Source organism: Rhinatrema bivittatum, chromosome 15 (assembly GCF_901001135.1).
Source record: "Rhinatrema bivittatum chromosome 15, aRhiBiv1.1, whole genome shotgun sequence".
Classification (NCBI taxonomy): domain Eukaryota; kingdom Metazoa; phylum Chordata; class Amphibia; order Gymnophiona; family Rhinatrematidae; genus Rhinatrema; species Rhinatrema bivittatum.
This window is the reverse complement of record NC_042629.1, coordinates 55324867-55350638: the sequence shown is the minus strand read 5'-3', so window position 1 is coordinate 55350638 and position 25772 is coordinate 55324867. Positions and strand designations below refer to the sequence as shown.

The 25772-nt window shown below is 42.2% G+C and overlaps 1 protein-coding gene across 1 annotated transcript in view; it reads right to left on the bottom strand.

The window, feature by feature from the left end:
* Window positions 1–25772, bottom strand: part of PAX7 (paired box 7) — a 227596-nt gene that overhangs the window by 6123 nt on the left and 195701 nt on the right. The window contains exon 8 of the mRNA XM_029579010.1: window positions 6490–6736. Coding sequence (XP_029434870.1) covers window positions 6490–6736 — 247 coding nt within the window. The remainder of the gene's footprint in view (window positions 1–6489; window positions 6737–25772) is intronic.

The window sequence follows — 25772 nt, the reverse complement described above, 5'->3', positions numbered from 1 at the left end:
TAATTCCAGACCAAGGACAGTCTCCGATCCAGAATCAAAATTGGGAAGGGGTTCTGTTGGCGTGACAGTTTTCATTAGGACACAGTCAAAGCACTCTTTCTTTCACTTGTTAATTCCCAAATTAGATTAATAAAAAAACTGGAAAGAGATATACAAATGGTGCCAGTGAGTAAACAAATTTCAGCCATCAATGCCTTGTCAGAGGCCTGCCCCAAAGGGAGTCCCTTCTAGAGAAAAACTCTTATTAAACTTGTCATATCTATTAGAATTCTTTTCACGCTTCTGTGTGCCATCACTGGCATCATTAACACAGCTTCAGCCTCTAGAAACCGTAAGGACTACATTAATCTAAACATTCCCTCTGAATCATCTAGGAACAGATGCACTCAGGATCTGCACATGGGTGTATGAAGGTGTGAGATTAGGATAGATTGGCTGTAAATGTGTGAGAAAGCAGACATGGACAAGTCCATTTTCGGACGTCATCTGTCTTTGACTATTGACTATCTGAAAATTGCCCAAACCTTTACCCAATTGAAAATACGCACTGGGGGATGAACACTTTTAGCCAGGTAAAATATGAGGAAAGAAACTCCCAATAATAAACGATTATCAGGTACTACGGATAAGATTAATAGTTAATCTTAGTGGATTTTAAGCAGTCTGGGTTAAATGGGTATTTTCTGGTGTCAAAATAAGAACTATTAAAACACCCAATGAACCCCAAGTCCTACTTACACAAAATAAAACTATAGTCAAACTAAAAAAGAAGAGAATAAACTGGAATATTATCTACTAAAGAAAACTGATGCTGAATATCGGAGTTAGCCGCATAAACCTATACATCTAACTCTGGCCCACCCCAAAATGCCTCCTACCTAATCTCTGAATTATGCGGCTAAATTCTTCTTCTAACATTAGGCCCTCATTTTTGCTCCATTTTATTGTTTCCCTTGTATTTTTTTTTTTCTTTTCTTTCTGAATAAACTCGTGTGGCTGCCAGATTAGCCTACTTGCTCTAACTTGATAGCTTTCTGACTAACTTTTGAGATGTAAGATGAAGGACGTGCAGGGCAGGAATGTACTAAAGTTTGCCCCTACAGGTTTGCTCGTCAACCTTTATTTCTATGCATCCCATTTGAATTGCTTTTCTTCTGCCTTCCTTTTTTTCATATTCCTCTCAGCATTTCTTTCCCCCTTTTTTCTTTTCGTTCACACACGTGGGGTGTGACTAACTTTGCACCCAAGGGGGGGATCTTTGTTGGAAACACACAGTTTCGCAGTTTGGTTTAGGTTTTTATCAATAGCACGTGTGCCTAGCCCTCATGCAAAAGTAAAGCAAAGGTCAGGGGTAATGCCACTAGTTCCCTACAAAAAATTAGGGGGAAGGCTGTCATTGATCCAGTCCACAAACCCAGCCGGTTCTAATTTAACCATAGAAGTTAAAGAAATTAGGGATTTGTGAAGTGGAGTAAGTGCTGCAGCATATGGAAGGAGAGGTCATAGAGGACAAGCCAAGGGCAAGCTAGAAAGCCAGAGGAAGAACAGGATGTACCTTTAACCCTCTGTGGGTCATTCTCTCACAACACAAACTTATTATTAATTTAACACCAGTGGGCACTTTACTGAGACCTCTCGTTTTTAGTCTGAGCGATAGTAAAGAAAGCACACCTACAAGAAGATTAAGAAAAACAACCCCCTTTGTCTGTTCTCTCATCATATGGAGCTGCTAGGGACTTTTCTTTTTCCCTCAAAGAGTCGGCTCCTCTCGTTTCAGCCAAATGCACCACATATTTTCCCATTCAAAGCCATTTACGTGGATAAAAAGTGATTTATGCACAGAGATTGGCTGTCTGAAAATTGCTGTCCCTGAACATGGCTAATAGTGCACGCGGTTTTTCACACAAAGAGAAAGCGTTCCTAGGAGCACGTTTTGGTCAGGGGAGGAAAATAACAGAGGTCGATGTGCTAATGGGAGAAAGAGTTTGCAAAGGCCGATATGCATGCTATAATCGTGATTTGTGGCAGTCTCTGCACTTTTGCTATTTGCTTCACAAATAACTATTTTTTTTGCACATAGTTTTACGTGCAAAAAATGTTATTAAAACTCCTTGTTAATGAGTTATGTAAAATTCTGAAAAAAACAGCTTCTGAACTATGCATGCATAATAAAACTATGCGCAAAAATAGCATTATAAATACAAAAAAACTGAACTACACCTAAATGAAGTATAGTTAAAGTTTTTGCAAATGGTTCTGTAGAAAATTTACACACACGCTATTTTGCTACCAAACTTATTTTCATATAAATCCTGGTAGCAAAAAGAAGTGGGCGCTAAATTGGAAATCATGCACAGAATTGTTCTTCCAGTAGTGCATCGGCCTCATGATTTGCATTTTCAATTCTATGTGCATTATTTTCCGCGGGCAAAGTTTCTGCACAAAATAGAGGTGGAAAAGGCAATGGGTTCACTGTACTCGTGGGGAGGTTTCAAAGTTGAAAATACATCCAGGGAGGATAACTTTCATACTGGGTGTGCAGGTGTACATGTACGTGCGTATGCCGGTTCGCACTAATGGACACAACCATAACATATGCGCGTATATGCGCACATGATATAAAATAGGCTGCATGTGCACGGAAATACCACCTCTATCGTTTAAGCAGGGGGATTCTGATAGATACGCGCACTGATGCAATACTCAGTTTCCCCAGTTCGCCCTGTTAAAGGATATGACTTCTTAACCCCCCTAGTTAATAAGCATCCCTCTTACCCTTTTATCCCCAACCCTTAAAACCTTGCTAACTAGCCTCAGTTTTTTTTGTTTTATTAGTTACACGCCATCCATAGCAGAAGTAAAATTACATGGATAAGGACCCAGTGCACGCTGGCGTGCATAAATACTTATGCGCTGGTTTCATTCACATATCCTGGAATGCCCATGCCCTTGCCCAGACCAAGCCCACAACCTGCCCCGTTTTTGTAAAGAAAAGTTTTGTGCACATACTGGGAGATAAGTGCGTACTCGCGCACTTTTTAAAATGTGTAGTGGGCACCAGCCCAATTCTGCGCGTATCTCCCAGCTTCTGCACATGTAGGGCTTTTACAATTTGCCTTATAATTTCTCTTTAAAAACTGGTGCAAAATCCACAGGAAAAACTATCCATGGATTTTGTCCCAATGCTGACATTTTGAAAATTGCCCCAAAATGGAAAAAACCCCTTTAGTACATATGGCCTATTGAGGGAACTTTTCAAAGCTATTTATACGACTGAATACTGCTTTACCTGTATAAAACGACTTGACTGAAAATTGCCCTGAAAGTGGTTAACAGTAGTCATGGGCTTCCACAATGCACATTCCTGTGGAAGTTCCTGTGGGTGTGTTTAAACTGGAGAGGCAAACAGTGAGTGACCGCATGTATTTGATTTCCAAATGTACACGGGTTATTTTGTAGGGATGCACACTAACATTTTATTTTATTTCTTTTTCGTTGGGGGTTGGTTTTTTATTTTCATTTCTGATTTATTTTGTCTTCTTTATCGGAAACAAAGTAAACAAAATTAATAAAATGAATGAAAAAAACCCCAACCCAAACAAAGGAAAAAATGAGAAGCCAGGTTCTCCCTTCCCTGACAAAAAAGCCCTGGTGCTGACAAAATGTAAAAAACTGAAGACCCCTCTGGACCTTCCACTATCCCATCCCTCACACTCAGGTCCCATCTTACTTCATCCTTGGGGTCTAGACATTCAAATGGGAGAGGAGCTGTCCCCAGTCACTCCTGCCCTTTTGGGTCAGTATTGAAAATGGCACTTGCAGAGCAGAAGCAACTATGGATTGATCCTGCCCTTTTGGATCCCCACAGATGGGGCAAGAAGTTGAGGGTGAGGAGGGAATCAGGGGATAGGAGAAAGGCTAGGTGGGGAGTTTTTTAAATTTTTGTTTGGCTTGTTTAGTTGGTGGGGAGAGGGCAGGAAGTTTTACAAAGGAAATAAACAAAAGTTTTTTTTTTTTTTGCTTCTATTTCATTTAAAAAATGAAACACAATAATGTAGAAAATGTTGTTTGATATTTATTTTTGTTGGTTATGAGATTTTAATGTTGTACATCGCCTTGGTGATCTATTTTGGACTGGGAAGGAAGTTTAAATAAATAAAAGAAAAGCAGATCCCTAATTCTTAGACCTACAAAATCAAGGTCTGTGATGCAGGACAAACTACTGAGGGTGTGAATCCAGAGTGATGATTATTATATAAAGAGATGAAAACATTACTTAAAGCATATATAATATCAAATTGTCCTAGCAAAGGCTGTGTGGAAGGTAACAAGATACCTGAGGCACAGAGTAGAGTGCTAAGCATTTTTCCTATACACACAAAATGGCAATTCTCTTTTAGTATATTTAGGCCTTGATGACTTCAACTTTAAAAGCTTGTACAGTCAAACAACAGAAACATTTCTTATCAGAAGTGGATGTAAATTATTTACTAGTGTAGAGATCCTGTTAGTCCCCTACTAATACTTGGACAGAACTATACCATTTTAGTATATGGAGGAAGATACATAATGGTGTTTGCAGCTCCCCCATGTGGCAGCTAACAATGGTAGTGTCCCCAGTGTTTTTCTAGAGAGGTCTCCATTTTACCCTCATGGATCCATTTTGCTTTCAAGAAGGCAGCATGTCCTAAGCTGTGCTCTCATTTTTTTTTAAGCTCCATGAAGGGAGACTTTTGTTTTGGATGAGCTTATTTCCAGCCCCTCATGCCACCTTTAACTTATTTGAGTTTAGAGTTCCAAATTCTTTTGGACTCAACTAAGGTGAAGAAGTCCCTATCAACTAACAAATGGAAGAAGTCCCTTTCTTATAAGTGGAACCTGAGTTTACCAGAATCCAAGGAGAGGATGACCTCCACACATCCTGAGAGAAAGAGGAAGGAGAGAGGAGAGGAGGACAGGAGATGGTCCACATCAATGGCCCACAGATATCCACTGAAGATTGGGAGAAAGAGGAGAAGGAGAATAAAGATACTACAAGAGGAGGTAGGAGATATTATCTTAAAAGTGAAAGACACAGCTGTAAAGTCTTTAAGGCTCGTCATTGCACCTTATTGGTAAAGAGAAATGTTGGAAACTACCAAACAACTTTCATGTGTCTTATTGAGTAGTGACTTGGTTATCCTCAATGCTGAGATTATCAGTGCTGTGAGCAAGAGACTTAACTAAGAGAAAAGTAAGGAGCAATGTGAAGGCCTTGAAAGGAAACTTTCTAATATTATAGCTGCAGTGTCCAACTAAATAGAAATGTGAGATATGGTCTCTGGAGTTATAACAGAATTTTTTTAAAAAAAAGGTATAGAAGCATCCCAACCAAAATACTTTCCAAGGTTTTGAATGCCAATATGCATCTAACCTTTCCAAGGTTAGATGCATATTGGCATTACATTTAGTTAATGTTTTGAAAATGGCATCAAATATCTACAGGAAAACCACACCTCTAGACTATTCATACAAAAGATCATCTAAAGTTAGATGTCTAAGGGGGTCTATTTGCTAAAGGTTTTCTTCCATTTGGTGTCAATGGGAAAAATGCTTAAAGGTGAATTTTAAAAGCCAGGCATGCACCAAAATCGGGAGATGTGCGCACATGTAGGCCATGCACGTTTCCACCCGATTTTAAAAGCCTCCCACATGCGTGCAGCATCTTCCAATACATGAATATCTCACTTGTAACGAAAAAGGGGCGTGGTGTGGGCGGGGAATGGGTATCCCAGGGCGTGGCCAAGAGAAGTGTGCGCACTTATGCGCCTGGGTGTGCGTCCAGGTTCAATGTCGTATAACTTTACTTCTGCTATGGAGGAGGTGTAAGTTTAAAAAAAACCAACACAGGCATCCCCTGAGTGGTTTAAGGGGTCAGGGGTAACTGGGGGGAGTGCAGGCTAAAGAACCAGGGGACCTACCTCTAGATTGGGTGAACTAGTTATGGTGTGGATGTGCATCTGTTATAAAATGTCTCCTCTTGCGCGGCTCATACCCAGATGTGCGCGACTGTGGGCACCCAGTTGCAAAATAGAGCACATGCATACATGTGTCTAGGCTATTTCATAACATACATGTATATGGGCGCATATGTTATAAGGTTGCCGCATCTCTGGGCGCGTGCCAACGCACACGTGTCAATGTGCACCTGCGTGCCCCTTTTGAAAGTTACCATCTTAGTAAATAGAGCCCCAAGTTACTTAGGACACCCAGATGGAGGTGTCCTACATTTTGCTAATCTCTAACTAGTGCACAGAGTGTCAGGATGGGTATTTCACAGATCATATGCATTGTTAACATGGGTGCATACAATCCAATATGTGCCCATTTGGTACCCAGGCTTCTGTGTTTACTGAATTTGGCTCCATTCCATAAAAACTGAATCACCAACATTTTGATGCAATTCTCCCTGCAATTGCTGAAATTTGCATTTAGAAGAATGGTACTCACTTTGTCCATACTGGCCATACTGGTAACTGGCCACAGGGTCCACACTGTAGCCAGTGGTGCTGTAGGTGGGAGGACAGTAGGACTGTGATGAGGGGAGGCTGTCAACAGATTTGATAGAATCACTTCTCTGGCTGCAGCTTGCGGAGATAGAGTTGGTTGTGTCCAATCCACTGTGCAGAGGAGAGATGGAGAAATCAGCTTGGGCCTGAGTTGGCACTCCACTAGGGTTACTCAGGATACTCATCACCTGTGGAACAGAAAGGGGAATACATCGTTTTGAGAAAAGGTAAAAAGCCATGAAACTTTCTTTAATGAGTGTTCTCTCTTTACAGATGACAAACAAATTGTTGCCCATATCGATAGCAATTGGGAACTTGAACAATTGCTTGAAGGAAATGGCAGAACGGTTGGAACAAGCAAGACTTAAGTGCAGTCCAGCTAAATCTGAGGCCCTATGGATGAGTAGGTAAGGGATAGATTTAACTCTCTTACCATCCATATTAGGGATAAATTGGCTTGAGACAGTAGAACACCTTAGGAGTCTAGTTGAAGCCACAGTTATTAAATGCAGAAACAGGTTTCTGCCAGACAGTACTCTGCCAAATTCAGCAGTAACATCCTTTTAAAAAACGGATCTGACATCGATTAATCATTCATTAGTTGCAAACTGGTCGATTTTAAAAGTCTTGTGCATGCCAAAAACGGGAGCTACGCGGGTGTCTCCGGCTAGCGCACGCCGCATGGATATTAAAAAGCGGCCGCGTACACGCATATCTCCTGATACGCGCACAAATGTAAAAAGCAAAAAAAATGAGCGGGGCGTGGGCAGAGTGGAGGCGGAGTCTGGGCTGGACACGGGTGGTTCGGATCTATAAGTAACAACGTGGCGTAGGTACTAATGCGCACAAGCTCATGCCAGGACCCCCTACCGCGTAACTTTACTTCTGCTATGGAGGAGGTGCAAGTAGAAAAACACTAGGCTACTCAGCAGAGTTTCAAGGGTCGGGTCAGGTAGGGCAAAAGATAGGCTAGTGAGCTGGGGAGGAAAGGAAGTCTTATCATTTAACTGGATGAGCTGAGACTGCACTTACATGGTAGATGCGGCATTTGCGCGCACCTATATAAAACTGTGCGCACATGCATGCGCATATACGTGCGTATGTTATAAAATGGATGTGTCCATGTGCGCGCACTGGCAAACAAGCGCACATGTGCGCCCGCACGCCAGAATGAAAGTTACCGTCAGACCGAACAGATTACTGTAACTGTCTTTACCATGGCCTTCCACCTTTGCAAGTAAAAAGATTACATCTCCTTCAAAATATGGTGGCCATGCTCTTGACAGGGACTAAGAGTAATGATCAGGTTACTCCTATCCTGAAGGAGTTTTTTCAACTGAAATTTTTTTCAACTGAAATTTAAGATCATTTTATTTTCAAGCATTTGCATACTGCACAGCTGCTGTGCTTGGTGAATTTAGTAGGAGGTCCATATTCAGAGGCATTTAGTGGGATAACTCTGAAATTATCTGGCTGAATGCCAGCTGTTGAATATTTCCCTCATTTAATCAGCAAAACTTTAGCCGGATATCTCATTATCTACGTAAAATTTAGCTGGACGCCTTAGGGGCATACTAGGACTGTTTCTGGAAGGAGTTAGGTTAGCCGGTGTTATCCGGATAACTCTGATATTCGGGGCGGGGGGGGGGGGGGGGGGCAGGATGGACAGTGCAGGGAAGTAGGAAAGATTGGACCTCACAAACCCTATCACTCACTCACACAGAGAGTCCTCCCGGTCATTAACTCAGTCAGCACTCCCACCATTCATATATACACCATATACACCTTCCAGCTACTCACTCACAGTCGCTCACACCCACCCACTCACGTATTCATTCCTACACACACCCAGAGCCAATGCACCCCACATACTCACACCTACAGACAGATGCCCATATAATCCCTCCACACAGATATCCCTGCCTAGGTAACTACTCCACTGCGTGCGAGAAGCGCGTTTCACCATGTGATTTCTGATAGGAGCAACAGCAAAATATGCTGCACTAGTGGAAAAGCCTATTTCCCCCAGGATTATATAGGGTTTTTTTTTCCTGCTCATTATTTTGTGGGAAATCTTTGATTTTCTCCATCAGCTCTGCAAAATATACATCTCCAATATCTTTCTACTTTGCTCAGTACAGGAGGACTTTATTTTTTTCTGTTTCTGTTACTCTAGTGTTTATTTTATTGATTTATATTCTACTTTTTTAGGTACTTCAAAGCAGATTACATTCAGCCACTGCAGGTATTGCCCTATCCCCAAAGGGTTTATAATCTAACAGGTGAATTTACTCAGCCCTGATATGGCGATATCACAAGTTAAACAGCATGTTACCCACATTAAATGCTGTTTATTGTGTGATATCGTCATATTGCGGCACCTTCGCACAATATCTTGCGATAGTACAAAAGATTTCTTCCCCCCATGGAAATAAACTTCTTTGCATGTATTTGCATGCATAAAATTGCCTAATGCATTCAAAGCAGCTTACGCATAGGAAACCTCTGTAAATAAACTAAGGTGGCTGACTTAAAAATAAGTCCACTCTGTTATTTTATCACATTTGTTATAGCTGTAGGTATTTTCCCACAGGAGCACTGGGACGCTAACACAAGTCCCTGATGGTCCTGTGTGAAAATTAAAGAGCCAGTGGCATGAAAAATGGCTCCCCAGGTGAAAAATCATCCCGCTGGTCGGTGGCAACCCCCCACCACCGCCTACTGAGATGGCACTGGCCCTCTCAAAATAAAAAAAATATCAAGGGCAAATGCGTGGTGAGAGGGAACATTCCCTGGACCTTGCCCCTATCATGTGACAGGGGCAAGGCCTAGTTGGTGCCATTTTGAAAAATGGTGTCATTTGGGCTAAGTGAAACCCCGGGCCCTCCGCTGACTATCAAAGATTACTTTTAGAAGTATTGGGGACTAGGGAGTAGGGGTTGGGGTCCACCTGCCGCCCAGACTACCAATGTCCATTTTTTTATGGTTGGGGGATAACCTAGACACCAGGGATATATATTTGAAAGAGGGTAGGGTTGGATTCAGGGGGGGGAGGGCCTTTCCTTTGACCCAGGGTGCATTTTTTGTTTTTAAGGGGAGGGGGTGAGGCAGGGGATGGATCATCGCCATGTGCTTACCCTAGATTTTTTTTTTTTTTTAGGGAGCCAGTGCCATCTCAGGGGGGGCAGGGGTTGCCATTTAACCCCCCCTGGTGATTTTTTCTCTGGGAGGGTGAATCTTTGGGTCCTTATTCCTTTAAGCAATGGCAGCCTGTCATCCCACGGGATAAAGAAATACCACAATTTTTTTTGTTGCGTGTTTCTGCTGTGGTACAGCTGAGATAATTTGTTGGTTAGGGGTCAAATATCATGGGGGTGCCCCCCTCTGCAATAAACTATCCTGGGTTCATAAATCTCCCTCTAAGTTTGTACCTGAGGCAATGGAGGGTGACATGATGTGCCTAAGGTCACAGGGAACAACTCTGGGATTTGAACCCTGGCTTCTCTGGTTTGCAGGCTAGTGCTCTAACCATTAGGCTACTCCTTCTAATGAGCAAAGAAGCGGCAATCAGAAAGAGTAGAAGGATCCGAAATGTGCCTTCTGTATGTTACTCTATTACAGGTGAATTTTCAAAGGCGTTACGCTCATAAACGTAACATACAATATAGTAGCAATTTTCAAAAGCCATTTATGCACGTAAAGTACACTTGCAAAGATAACTCCTATGGACAATTCAATGGCATATATTATAGTAATTTTCGAAAGCCCACTTACATGGGTAAAGTGCATGTACATGCGTAAGGCCCAGTTTTACGCATGCAAATGCTTTTGAAAATCAAGCCCATGGGGTTGAAGTTTCAAAAGGTTGCAAGCATAAAAAATAGCATATATGTTCTTAAGTGGCCTCTATTCTTATATTCCACGTTTTATAAAAGTTGACAATTCGTGCGCGTTTTCACTTTTGCACGCACATATATGTGCATAAAGCAGGGACAGTTCAAGTGCGTTCCAGGCAGGGCCAACATTTACGTGCGTAAGTTGCTATTTTAAAAAGCACACAGGTAGATTAGCCAATTTACTTGTAAGCCTGACTTCAGGGCTGGCAAAAATCATGGAAACTATTATAAAGAATAAAATCACAAAACATTTAGATAGACATGGTATGATGGGTCACAGCCAGCATGGATTTATCCAAAGGAAGTCTTGCCTCACAAATCTCTTACATTTTTTTTGAAGGGGTGAATAAACATGTGGACAAAGTTGAACCGGTAGATGTGATGTATTTGGATTTTCTGAAGGCATTTGACAAAGTCCCGCATGAGAGGCTTCTAAGAAAACTAAAAAGTCATGGGATAGGAGGCGATGTCCTTTTGTGGATTGCAAGATGGTTAAAAGACAGGAAACAGAGAGCAGGATTAAATGGTCAGTTTTCACAGTGGAAAAGGGTAAACAGAGGAGGGCCTCAGGGATCTCTACTTGGACTGGTGCTTTTTAATATATTTATAAATGATCTGGACAAAATTATGCAGAGTAGTTAAATCTCAAGCGGATGGTGATAAATTGCAGGAGGATCTTGCAAGACTGGAAGTTTGGGCTTCCTAATGGCAGATGAAATTTAACGTGGACAAGTGCAAAGTGATGCATATAGGGAAAAATAACCCTTGCTGTAGTTACATAATGTTAGGTTCTATCTTAAGAGTTACCACCCAGGAAAGAGATCTAGGCAATGGCATCATAGAGGATAATACAATGAAACTGTTGGCTCAGTGTGCTGTGGCGATAAAAAAAGCGAACAGAATGTTAGGAATCATTAAGAAGGGACTGGCAAATAAAACAATGAATGTCATAATTTATAAAATTATAACATTTATAAAATTTTACAATACAGAAAAAAAAAACTGTTTACCACAAACAGTACTGTCAGCATGAGCAGCACCCTGTCAGTTACCATTCTCTGCCCCATCTTTATTCACCACTTCCTCATGGCCATCACAGAATGGGCTCTCCTTACACAGCAAAAACCAAAAGAACCAAATCTAGTCTTGTCACCGTAAACCAAACAAAGAAAAACAAAGACTCCAAGTCTATTTTCAAACTGTGCACTCCCAATGTGATACAAAGTACTTCAGAAATTTTGATGAAACCGCATCAGCAAGCCTGACAACGGCCGTGTAATCACTTGCCGTTCGGACCACTCGTCATTTGCGGTATTTATATGTCCATGCAAAATACTTATTTCAGATTGTTTCAAAAAAATTTTTAACAATCACATAACCGATATCTGTTCCTCCATGGAAAAATGATAATAAGCCCGACAACGGCCGGTGTTTCGCGATCAATATCGCTTCTTCAGGAGTCAATTGCAAATGATCATGGAACAGATGCTGTTTAAAAACAGAGAAAAATGCATGAAACAAATGTGATATCGTTATGTACTTAGCTTGAGGTGTCACAGCACGCAAACCTTTATCCCGGACGATACCGTCTCCAAAGTTGATAAACTCCAGCGGGACAGAGTACTCTGAAAAACCTACCCTTTAAAAAGCCCGCGGTTTTGAGCACGTTATGACGTCAGAACGTCATCCGAGAACCATTGCTATGGCAACCCATCAACAACCAGCTGTGAGGTAAAACAAGAATCAGACGTGATGACGTGTAGCGTTTCATTAAGTTGACGGAACAGTAACCAAGGGTGCCCTGTAATGAACAGGTAAATATACTTAAGATTAACTTCAAAATGACTCCTTACTGCTTTTTATAAAAATACTTGATATTCTATTGCTGAATTAAGTCCATTAGGCTCTGCTGTGTCTAAACGATGTATCCAACGTTGTTCAGCGCGCAATAACTGAGTGTTGAAATCTCCACCGCGCCAACTAGGGGTCAATTGCTCCAATACACAAGATTTTAAATCATCAAATTTATGATGATATTGAAGACAATGAGACGTCAGCGGGGCGGTCAACCTGCCCGTAGTGATGCAAGACCGATGTTCAATAAGCCGAGTTTTGAGTGCTCGCTGAGTCTTCCCCACATACCAAAGATTACATGGGCATTGTATCAAATATATTAGTCCTGTGGAACGACAATTCATGAACTGTCTTAAGACCCAAGTAAAATCTAATTTCGAAAAATACAGGGAGGATGTGTCAATCATCACATGACACACTGTGCAAGATCCACATGAGGTATGTGCGCCTATCCGAACCATGGGTTGTGGGACAAATGTGTCAGAATGAACCAATAATTCTTTGAAATTAGAATTTCTAGTAAACGAAACGTGGGGTATCTTGAAATTCATTGTAAATCTGAAGTAAATGCCAGTTTTGAAAAATAATGCGTTTCATGACCGAGGTCATTGATGAAAATGGCAAAACACAGGTGAGAACATCTGTCGACTCTGTCTGTTGTGGTATGAATAACCAATCCCGGTTAGTGTACTTTGCACGTGTGTATGCGCGTTTGATACAACGTGGAGGATAGCCTCTTTTCAAAAACCGATCTGTCAGAACTGCAGCCTGACAGCGGAATTCTTCTGAAGTGGTACATAGTCTCCTAAGCCTAAAAAATTGGCTCACTGGTAAGTTCTCCTTTAAAAATCGCGGATGGGCGCTGGTGAAATGCAAGAAAGTGTTAGATGCAATTTCTTTCCTGTAAATGGTAGTCTCAAAACCAGTAGGTTTCTTCAAAATCTTAATGTCCAAAAAATTAATCACCTGAGAATTGGTCTCTGATGTAAAATGAAGATGGGAATTGCAAGTATTAAGCCAACTTAAAAATGCCTGAAAATCGGAGGTTGAACCAGTCCATAGTAGCAGCACGTCATCAATGTATCTCTTCCATGTTTTGATATATTGACCAAAAGGATTGTTGTTGTATATTCATTTCTCTTCGAACACAGCCATGTAGAGATTCGCCAAATCTGGAGCCATGGTTGCCCCCATGGCAGTACCACAGATTTGCTGATAAAATGTGCCCTCAAAAGCAAAAAAATTCTTTGTTAGGGCAATATCTAACAGTGCTAGTCTTAGTCTGTGCAAATCATCCTTTGGATTATCACATCCCAGATGCATGACACTGCATTTCTTAAATCACTTTTCATTCTTTCTAGTTCTTCAGGCATGCCCACTCTGTTGCAGTTCTTTGTATCATCCGCAAATAGACAAACTTTACTTCTATCCCTTTTGCAATGTTGCTCACAAATATATTGAACAGAAGTGGTCCCAATAACATTCCCTGTGGATTTCTACTTAATATGGTTATCTCTTCAGAGTAGGGTCCATTTACCATTACATGCTGTCTCCTATCAATCAACCAGTTTGTAATCCATGTCACTACCTTGGTGCTCATGAACAAGCTTCTCATTTTATTCATAGACTTCCTATGTGGGACCGTATCAACAGCTTTGCTGAAAACCAAGTAGATCACATCGAGCGCTCTTCCTCAATCCAATTCTCCAGTCCACCAATAAAAAAAAAAATCAATTAGATTTGTCTGATAGGACCTTCCACTGGTGAATCCATGCTGCCTCGGGTTCAGCAATTTACTGGATTGTAGATAGTTCAGTATCCTTTCTTTCAGCAGCATCTCCATTAATTTCCCTACCACTTAGGTTAACCAGCCTGTAGATACCTTAGCAGTTTCATTGTCACTATGAAAGGATCATAGACTAGCACCAACAGAATTAATTTAAACTGTCCAAGCGGTGTCAGAATTTGTGGCACAGCATAGTTGAACTAAATACAAGGAGTCAATGACAGCTCAGAGTTGTTTTAAGGACTTTGATGCCTGAAGATCTAAGTTCTTTTAAATGTTTGAACCCTGGGAAGGGTATGCAGGTGTCAGGACACCTTGGGCTCTTAGCATATGATATGGTCCCTACATAGATAGTAGTGGTTCAGTCCATGGATTAATGCAATGATTCACAGAGTGGAGACAAACATCTAGAGATTGAAGGAAGGAAACCATGTGGGCTGGGAAGGAGTGAAGAAAGATCCTTGCTCAGGGGAGCAGAAGCAAGCGATGATCCTGGGCTTTCTTTCCAGAGACAGTCTGGAAATAAATACAGCAGTTCCTTGTGAGGTGGAGAGGAAAAGAACGACTTTGTCGCACTCCTTTTAACTTGCAGTCCTGCAGGTAAGATGCTTCACTTGCTGTACTCTGCTGGCCCTTAACTTTCTTGGATAGTCAAAGGATCTCCTGCTACTTAGGATCTTTGGAGGAACCTTTCAGGGAACAACCAACGATATGACCGGCAACTGCATGGGAAGTAAATTAAGAGATATAACAAGTGACGGTGAAATCCCAGAGAGAGACTTCCGGAGTAATAGAGTACTTAGAGTTTGTCCATGGGGACAAAATAAATATAATCCAAAACCACAAGAAGCAATAAGCCTGCACTCCCTTTTGACATTTGGAATACATGATAAAAGATTCTACTTGATGTCCTTGGTCCCTCCCGACGCAGCCACGGCGAAACACGGGTCCGTGTCGGGGGACTTCTATAAAATGTATGCTATATGAAAGTGGAGTTGCCGGATGAATTTCTATGAATAAATATACATCCTTTGATGAATTGTTTGTGGAACCTTGACGTCTCCTTGCACTATTGTGTTGCTGACAAAATAAATATACCCAGCTGCACCTGGTCAGCAGTAGGAACAAAGAACTGAACAGCCCTAGCTGTCTTTATTTGTGGAATTGTGGAATTGTACAGTCAATTACGGTAGAAGAAATTGTTTCTGAAGATGATTGTAAATTATGTGCAACATGGATGCCATAAGATCAAATTGCACTTGCAAGATTATTCCTACTGAGCTTGTCTTTATTTTGGAGTAGAACCACCTGCAAACTGCTTGTTGAGTTTAAAGCTGAGCCACCTGTGAGCTCATGCCCGCACCAGCAGAGCCCTGGAGCAGTAGCCTCGCCCCCTACGGAGACGAACCCTGGTAGCCAAATAATGCCTTTGAGATAAAATGATTCGGCATCTCTGATATTACAAAAAATATAGGAACAACTTGACAGAAAATGAAAAGGGAAAATGATTTAGAAAGAAAAAACAGGCAGGGGAAATTGTGTAACTGCGGTGAATCTGGCGATTAAAACCGGTAAAGATGAAGAGGCTGCAGAATCCAAGGAGGAGGAGAGGCGATAGTACGGTGGAGTCTCTCAGCTTTCACCTCCAATCGAAACAGCTTTGATGGAAAATAAATTATTTTTAAAAACACGAACTTTAAAATGGTAATTTTATAAATAATTTGACCTTTCAATATATTAGAGATGTGAATCGTGTGCCAGATCGTTTTAACGATCAGGTTCGGATGGAGGGAGAAAAAAATCGGATCGTTAGAGATGTGAATTGGAATCGGTTCCGATTCCAATTCACATCGTTAATTTTTTAGTGAGGCCTGAGCAGATAAAAAAAAAAAACCCACCCCGACCCTTTACAAATGACCCCTTTGCTCTCCCACCCTCCCGAACCCCCCCCAAAATGTTAAATTACCTGGTGGTCCAGTGTGTGTGTGTGTGTGTGTGTGTGTGGGGGGTCCTGGCGTGATCTCCCGCTCTCGGGCCATCTGCGCCATTTTGGCTACCACTGATAAAAATGGCGCCGATGGCCCGATAAAAAAAACCCCACCCCAACCCTTTACAAATTACCCCTTTGCTTATCAAAGTGTCTGTGGAATAAGTGCAACGCCCTATTTTTAGAAGTCATTCCATTTGCTATTTTCACCAGCTCAAAGATAGAAAAGCCTTGAACACCCCCTCCCTGAGGCCGGACTACCACAGCAAAAAAACCCCAGAAGTCCAGCGTTGACAATTAAAACACGTTCTTAGCACAATGAGGGGATAAATAACCCACCCTCACCTTTGAAGTTAGCTAGAAAGTTATTGAAAAGAAACAGAGAACACAAGAGCGACAGGAAATTCAAAATACCCCTGGACACACGCTTCAGTTGAACTTGCCAAATGTCAAAGAAAAAGAGCAGGAACTGAAGAGCATCTCTACTTAGGGCTTGCTGGGAAGCGGCTGGAAAATTCAGGGAGGGCCAGCGTTCAGCAAGAAAGGAGTTTTTTCATATCTTCAAATTCAGCATAACCTTATTGACATCAATTAAAGTGGCAAATGGAAAAGATGTTGAGCTCGGCAAGTGGTAAAATGGCCCTTTATCCACTGCCAACGGCCTGGTGAGCTATTGTGAAAGGGAATGGCCATGGCTTCCCTCCCTATTCTCCTCTACCCTAGATGTGATTTTTTTTTTTTTTTACCTTTTAACTTTCTCTCCTTGAATGCTTAGACTGTAAACTTCTAAAGGGGGCGTGTGGACGCACATGGACGCATGTGCATTGGTGAGCGGCCAGGGACATGGCAATTTTATAAAGGGTGCGCGCATGCACATGTATGTTATAAAATAGCTTAGGCGTGTGTTAGTGTGTGCCTAATTTTGCAAGCAGGTGCACCCAGCCATGCAAATCAGGTTTCAGCCACAGAAATGAGGGAATTTTATAACTGGCGTGCGCCCACGCCAAGACCAGTTTCACCAGTTCGTCCTCCAGTTCACCCAGTTTAGAGCTAGGTCCTCCAAACTCCTCTGGTTTAATAGCCTGCACTCTCCTACCCCAGTTACCCCAGACCCTTTCAGTCCTTCAAAGATGGCTGTTTGGGGTTTTTTTTTTTAACTTACAACCTCCTCCATAGCAGAAGTAAAGTTATGCGACACTGGACCTGGCCTTGCACCCAGGGCGCGTAAGTATTGGCCCACACATCTCTTGGCCCCGCCCTGGAACAGTCATGGCTACCCATACCACGCCCATTTTTGAATCAGAATGAGATATTCATGCATCGGGAGATACACGCCCAATTAGGTAGCAATTTTGGTGCACGCCAGACTTTTAAAATTCATCTTTTAAGTTGGAAAACCTCCATATACAATAACACAAACATGAACTCAATGAAACACTGCTTGCGTAGGATCAACTGGTAGTCTGATGTACTATTTATATTATTTCTATTTCTAAGAGTGACAACATTTTGCACATCATATACTATTTTTTGACTGTTTATTCTTTACCATAATGTTTTTCTGTTACTTCATTTCTTATTGCATTTACACATGTCTTTCATTAATGTGTTTTTTATGCTAAGTCTGGCCATGTTTTGGGTTTGGCCATTGATGAATCAGATGTATTTTAATGGCTAATTCCTACTTCTCTGCTTCCTATTGGTCTATTTTTCTCATTCAGTGTAGACTATTGAATAACTATTGCTACAAATGGAGATCAATCAGTGACTGAATGATTGACACATATATATGTATGCTTTTTTGTGTCCTTTAGCCAATCATAATAATTTTACATTATAATTAGCCATCTTGTGGAAGTGAATATTGACTTACATACATTTTGAATGGTAATACCTCTGTCTGATTGGTCTTGTTTCTTTATTCAGTTCAGACAATTGAAGAATAATTTACATTGATGATTAGATATTATGATTGTCTTCTCTTCAATGAATTAGTTACAGTGGATTTAAAAATTCCAGCAGCATTGTTTTACCTTTAAGTATGCACATGGAGACTATTCCCTGTGAAGAGGATGACGTTTGTTTTCTATGGTGAGTTTTGTTTTTCCCTGACGCAGACACATTGTTAAAACAGAGTCTATATGATTTTCACTGCACAGTAAGGAGTCTTTTATCAAATGAATTGATAATTTGGTATTCTCAAGATGGCAACATTGGGCTATATTGAAGAATTTAACCTGTCAAATCTGACAACATTGAATGTGGTTGCTATATCTAGGCAAATAAATTAATAATGAACAAAACTCAAAAGAAAACAGTTATGAGTGTTTTGGAATCAGCTACATATGCAATCGTATTTTCACTAATATCTGCATTTTCACCCAGACATAAATGTTATGATGTGATTGTGCTGCCTGAAAGCATATTTATCATCCAGGCTGTCTGAAATTGTCTAGAGATTTCAGTTAAAGCTGCAAAACTGTCTCTTTTCTGTGTAGACCTTGACGAAGATGTCCAACATATCCTCCTCACTGAGATTAACCTAACATTCTTAGGTGCTCAAGAAAAGGTCAATGCAGCTAACTTCACATCACAGCACATGGATGAAATCCATTTGACTATGTCAATGGAATGTATTAAGTTTACAATAATATATAATCAAATTGCCCATCAACTCCAAAAATATGAAAGAACACAAATTCCACTTCATTATGTTTCTGCTGCAGTGAAAATAGTATATCAGATTTGTTCTGATTACAAGATGCTGATTGTTGCTTTAGATTTAAAAAAAAAAAAAAAAATCACATCAAGACTGTCTGCCGCACAGAGTCGAAGACAATAAGGAATAAAGGAGAGCAGCATTAGTAGCCATAATTTCTTTTTTGTGCATTTTATCAAGACAGCCATAGGATCAATTTATCTGCAGCACCAAAACCCAGTGATTCTCAATGGAGGTCAGGCAGAAGAAAGAGATAAAGAGAGGCGACAAGACATTTTTCAGTTATATAAGAGAAAGAAGGAAAGCCTGAAGTGGTATAATGACATTGAAAAGTGACAAGGAACAATGTGTAGAGACAGACGATGAAATGGCGGAAATATTAAACAAATACTTCAGTTCAGTATTTTCCAAAGAAGGACCGTTGCTGATTGACTAGAACGTAGAAGGGAATAGGGTAGACACAACTCCTTTTGCAGAAGAGTATATTTGGGAAGAGCTAGGAAAACTGAAAGTGGACAAGGCCATGGGGTCTGAAGAGGTACATCCCAGGATACTACGGGAACTCAGAGATGGCCTGGTAGATCCACTGCATGACCTGTTCAATAGATCCATGGAAATGGGAGTGATGCCGTGAGAATGGAGAGCGGTTGTGGCCCTGATTCATAAGAATGGTAGCAGAGAGGAGGCTGGAAACTACAGACTGATTAGCCTCACCTTGGGGGTAGGAAAATTAATGGAGGTGCTGCTGAAAGAAAGGATACTGAATCCGGTAAGTTGCTAGACCTGAGGCAGCATGGATTCATTAGAGGAAGGGCCTGTCAGAAAAATCTGATTGATTTTTTTGATTGAGTGACTAGAGAACTGGATTGAGGAAGAGTGTTTGATGTGATCTACTTGGATTTCAGCAAAGATTTTGACACTGTCCTACATAGGAGACTTGTGAATAAAATGAGTAGCTTGGGAGTGAGCGCCAAAGTGGTTGTGTAGATTACAAACTACTGATAGGAGACAGCGTGTAATGGTAAATGGAATCAACTCTGAAGAGAGAGCTGCATTAAGTGGAGTACCACAGGGATTGGTATTGGGACCAGTTCTGTTCCATATTTTTGTGAGTGGACATGCCTGAAGGATTAGAGAGAATGAAAGGATTTATGAAAGCTTGAAGAGGGACTGAAGATTTGGCAGTTGGGATTCAATGCAAGAAGTGCAGAGTCATGCACCTGGAATGTGATAATCCAAAAGAGTTATATGTGATCAAGATGTCATCCAGGTATACGACTACAAAGGAATATATGAGATCTCGGAGGATTTCGTTCATGAGACGTTGAAAGACAGCAGGGGATTACATAGGCCGAAGGGCATCATGATGTACTTGTAGTGACCATCCCTAGTGTTAAATGCTGTTTTCCAGATATCTTCTGGTTGGATATGTACCAAATTGTACGCACCCCTCAGATCCAATTTGGTAAAGATTCGAGCCCCTTGGAGGCGATCAAACAACTCGCTGATGAGGGGTAACGGATATCTGTCTTTTCGGGTGATGGCATTAAACCCTCTATAATCAATACAGGGACGTAGTCCTCTGTCTTTTTTCTTGACGAAGAAAAAGCCCGCTCCAGCGGGAGAGTCGTAGGGTCTGATGAACCCTTTTTCTAGGTTCTCTTTAATATACTAGGTCATGGCGAGGGTTTCTGGACGAGACAATGGGTAGGTTCTGCCCTTGGGGGGTGTCATGCCCGGCAGAAGATCTATAGGGCAGTTCAGTTTACGCAGTGGAGGTATCATGTCTGCCTTCTGCTTCGAGAAGACATCTTCAAACTCGGAGTATTGGGTAGGCAACCCAGTAAGGGTGGTAAACTTCATGACGGTTACCACTGGGGATACTTGTTATAGACAGGTCTTCTGGAATTTGGGACCCCATTGTACCAACTGCAGGGAATGCCAATGGAACTGAGGTCCATGGACCTGGAGCCAGGACAGCCCCAGGATGACAGGGTATGTTTAACATTTCAGCACATAGGACATCTCCTCCTCATGGAAAGTGCCCACAGTAAGGCAGATGGCCACTGTTCGGTGGGTGATAAGTTCTGGAAGGTGTTCTCCTTGGATGGATGCAATGCGGAGACTCACCTCCAGTGGCAGTAGAGGGATGTTCCGGAGCTTAACAATGTCAACCATGATGAAGCTGCCACTTGCCCCTGTATCGACAAGGGCAGTGATGGTGAAAGTTTGAGACTCAATGCTAAGGGAAACTGGAAGTAGAAGTTGGGGGACGGTGACAGTAGCACCCAAGCTCGGGACCCCATCCGGGCTCAGGTGTTGCAGTTTCCCGGCCGAACCGGGCAGGACTGCTGAAGATGTCCGGAAACACCACAGTAAAGGCAGAGACCTTCCTTTCTTCGACGAAGATGTTCAGTCGAAGACAGTCGCCCATGGTTAACCTACATGGGTTCTTCAGTATGCAGTGGTGGTGCCGAGGAAGCCTTAGGAGGAGGACTTCTGGCACGCATTGGGAGTGGAGTAGGAAATCTCAAGGCCTTTACATTGAGGCGCTGTTGCCGGAGTTGGTGGTCGATCTTCCCAGTGAGGGAGATCAGGTCCTCTAGAAACGTGGGAGTCTTACAGATGGCGAGTTCATCTTTGAGAGGCTGGAGAGCCCATCTAGGAAGATGGCTTGCAGACATTCCTCTTGCCACCTGAGCTCAGTAGCCAGGGTCCTGAATTCCTCCGTATACTCGGAGATGGTTTTCGACCCTTGACGCAGGTGGAGGAGGTTATGGCTGGCTACAGCTTGGCGGCCCAGGTCTCCGAAGGTCTGCTTGAAGACAGTGACAAACTCAGACACCTTGGAGAGCATGGGGTCGGATCGTTCCCACAACGGAGAAGCCCATGCGAGAGCCTTTCCCTCAAGGCAGGAAAGGATGAAGGTAACTTTCATGGCCTCCTTTAGGAACAAGGAGGGTTGCAGTGCGAATTGCATGAGGCACTGATTCAGGAAGCCTCAACAGAGGCATGGATCCCCGTTGAATCATGGAGGCTCTGGGAGAGCCAATGTTGCTCTGGGTAGTGAGGAAGTCGACAGGCCCACGGGATTGGCCAGACCTGTATCTCGCAGCTGTGAATGGAGCTCTTCAACCGAGGAGGCTAATGATTCCAAGGCTCATCAATGCTCTTGGACTGTTGCGGCCAACCCTGGTAGGGCCCGGGAAGCGGGGGACTCCGCTGAGTCCACGGCCTTGGCAACCTGTTGTGCTTGAAGGTGGACCCTTGTCCTGGAGCAGTGGAGAACGGCTCCCTGGTCGGACCCAGGAAGCACCTACCACCAGGTCGTGGAGCACAGAAGGAGACAGAGGCTAGCTGGAGCTTCACCACTGGAAGCCCGTGGTCCCCCCGGGTGGAGCCCTTGGGGACCTAGGCCACTTGGACTTAGGTGGGCCTCACAGGGTCTCCCTGATAGGAAGTATAAAGGTGTGCCCATCAGGATCAAGGGTGCGCGGTCAATGTTTTGACTGAAGGCCTGAGGAATCAAGGAAGGCCAGTACAGTGTCTGCGATGTCAAGGCTAGGAGCAGGGCCAGAATCAAGGAGACATGGTCAAGGATAGCCGAGGTCAGGTTCCAAGGATCAGTCCGAGAGTACTCAGCCAAAGCAGGGGTCAGGTACCAGAGATCAGACGTGGTCAAGGAGGCAGGCAAAGGTCAGAATCCTGGCAGCGATCAGCGTGGTCAAGGAGGCAGGCAAAGGTCAGAATCCGGGCAGCGATCAGCGAGGTCAAGGAGGCAGGCAAAGGTCAGGCCAGAGAGTCAGTCCAAAAGGTACTACTTAGGGAAATGCAGGAACAGACAGACGCTGGAACACAAGGATGCTGGAACAAGGCTGGAATGAGACTGGAATAAGGCTGGAACAAGACTGGAACAGGCTATGAGACACGGAGGCAAACTCAGTACACACACGGTGTCGACCCGAATGCCAAGGCAAGCAAGTGCAGGCAGGCACTTCCTTTAGTAGTATGTTCAATCAGGGTGCACCGCGGAGCTTGGACCCGCCCCTGGCCCTATAAGGGACCGGGCGATCCGCGCGCACCTAGGGGCGGGGCCGATGCCACGGAGGATGCCGAGCCCTGCTGTGAGGCCTGGTGCGCTGAGGAAGGCCCGGCAACTGCCGCCGTGGGATGCTGAGGCCTGGAGGAGTTAGCAGCAGCTGCCGGGGAGGCCAACCCGAGACCTGCAGTGGAGTTGGAAAGGTGAGCAGGCCTGTGCGTGGGCCGAGCGCAGATGGGGTGCGCAATAAATACATTTAATGTCACAAATGCTAGATAATTGGCAGGTGTAAAATTACACAAGTTGACAAATCTACTTGCATATCTTTTAAAATAGCTTCTTACAAAGGTAGATCCTTATCATGAACTATCCATAAAGCAGCTGATGGCAATAGTTCATAGAGGGAAAAAATTTGTCAAGGCAGATTTGGCAGAGGTCAATTTACAACTGGAAGTAGATAATGAATCTGTGGATGCATAAGAGTTCATCACACATTGGGAGTATTCCATGTCAAAACACCAACATTTTGAAATGTCAACTTCATCAAGAATATTTCAACAATTAATGGACACATTCCTAGCTGGATTGAAAAGAATCTTTCTGTAGTTTTACAATATTTTGATTGTTGAGGGCCCAGAAGAAGAGTTAGACAACAGGTTCAATACCATATTGCTAAAACTGACTAACTTCTAAAGATCAACATATAAAAATTAGAGAGACAACAATTTCCAATACATCAATATTATGTTTATTTATATAGAAAACCCCACAAAACCCTACATAGACAAATTTAAAACTAAGCTAGCACATTCATACACACACACCACAATAATATGATCGCAGAAATAGCATTGACCCAAAACGTGTTCAGTTTTCAATCTGATTTTTTTCTTCAAATCCAAGGCATACCCATGGGTTCTCCCATGGCTCCCAGCGTTGCTGGATTGTATGTTGCCCAATTCGAAGAGAAACATGTTTATAAATCTGCATGGTTCCAGCATGTAAAATATTGGAAACGTTACATTGACGATTTATTTTTTGTTTGGAGTGGTGGCACCTGTGAATTGGATACGTTTTTGCAATTTTTGAACTCTTGTGATTCACATTTAGAGTTTACTTTTTCTCAACATCATCAATCTATTGTTTTTCTGGACATGAGAGTCCAGATTCAAAATGGGAAATTGATCACTAGTGTCCATAGGAAAAGTACGGATAGAAATACTCTCCTGCATTATCAGAGTTTTCACCCCAAACATCTTAAGGATAATATCCCGGTTGGCCAGTTCCTCCGGTACAGGCGTTTATGTACTTCTACTGCTGAATTTAAGATTCAGGCTGTTCAACTACAAGAGAGATTTCTTGCTCGAGGGTATACGAGGTCTGTCATAAAAAAGGCATACAAGCGTGCATTGTACGCTAATAGGGAAAATTTATTAATTCATTTTCCAAAGGAATCTCCCACTAGGTTGATTTGTACTATTCCGTTTTCTTCTAAGGTTACTCAAATTAAAGAAGTCATTAATAATCATTGGCATGTTTTGTCATCTATACCATGCTTTATAGACAAGCCTATATTTGCCATTAAAAAACGTTACTCCTTGTATGATAAATTAAAAGGTCAGCAAATATCTGGAGATTTGGATTCCCCTCATGGACAGATCCCATGTGGGTCTTGTTCCATGTGTTCTCTTACACTGCAATGTCAGTTTTTTGATCACCCTCATTTAAAATATCCGTATCGGATTCCCCAGGTATTTGATTGTAACACCAGTGGTGTAATTTACGCTATTATCTGCCCATGCAATTTAATTTATGTAGGTCAGACAGCACGACCTATACGATGCCGAATTATTGAACATCGGAGCCGGATAAAATCAGTTCGTGAAAATGCCCCTTTAGTGAATCATTGGGTAGAAAAGAATCATGTTGTGGAGGATATCCGGTTTTTTGTTATCAAACAGGTTTCGCTTAAGCATGGTGGTGATTTGTCAACTGCACTAAGAAAAATTGAACAGCGGTTTATTTTTAGCTGGCAAACTATAATTCCAAATGGGTTGAATGGACCTATCGAGTGGAGTGCTTTCTTTTAAACATCACTGTAAGGGATTATCGGATTCTTAAGGGCTGGAAGTTCTTTTTACTCTGGTTTCTCGTTTTGGGTGCGTTGGAGTATTTTTTATGGCATTAATCCCTTTTAGTGTTTTGCTTTAATTACTCTTAGAGTTGTGTGTGGTTGAAGTTTTTTCAATCAATGAATGGGTAATTCTGTCAGGATGTAATTGTGCCTTCTATATAAAGTTGTTGTTAGCGCTCTGAAATTCACATCGCTATGGGTGACGCCGATTGACGTCACTTCCGAGGAAACGTGAGTATTAGAGAACTTTAACGGGACGGCGTTGTGGTAAGTGTTATAGGTAAAAGCTTGTGTATGCTCGTTTCAATGGCCTTTTTGTTTTATATCATTGCAGAATCATGATAGTTTGAGTGTGCTGGTTGGCTGGTGTGGCTAAAAAATTTTTTGCGTAAAAATATATATTAAGTCAAGCGACGTATGCCACTCATGCAGCATGGTGAATAATTAAACTCATTTGATAATACTTTTGAAGATATGCTGGAATATCGGGACGCCCAGTGAGGTCAGAGTGAACAGTAAAGTAATATCAAAATGTGAGTGCTCTCTCTTTTTTAGTTAGTTTGAGTTATTCATTTGGGTTTTTACTGGTTTAAAGTGTGGGTTTCAGTTTGGCTGGATAGGTGAGGGTAATTTATGTACGGAATGCGCTTTGAAATTAGAGTGGCAGTGTGGAGTTAGTTGGGTTAGGAAGATAAGTGAGTCTTGTGGGGCCGGGCCAGTGTAGAGGTTTGTTTACAATATGACTTTTGAATATTGTTGGGAAATATTATATTGATAATTGATTGATCCCGTTAGAAATTGTTTAATGT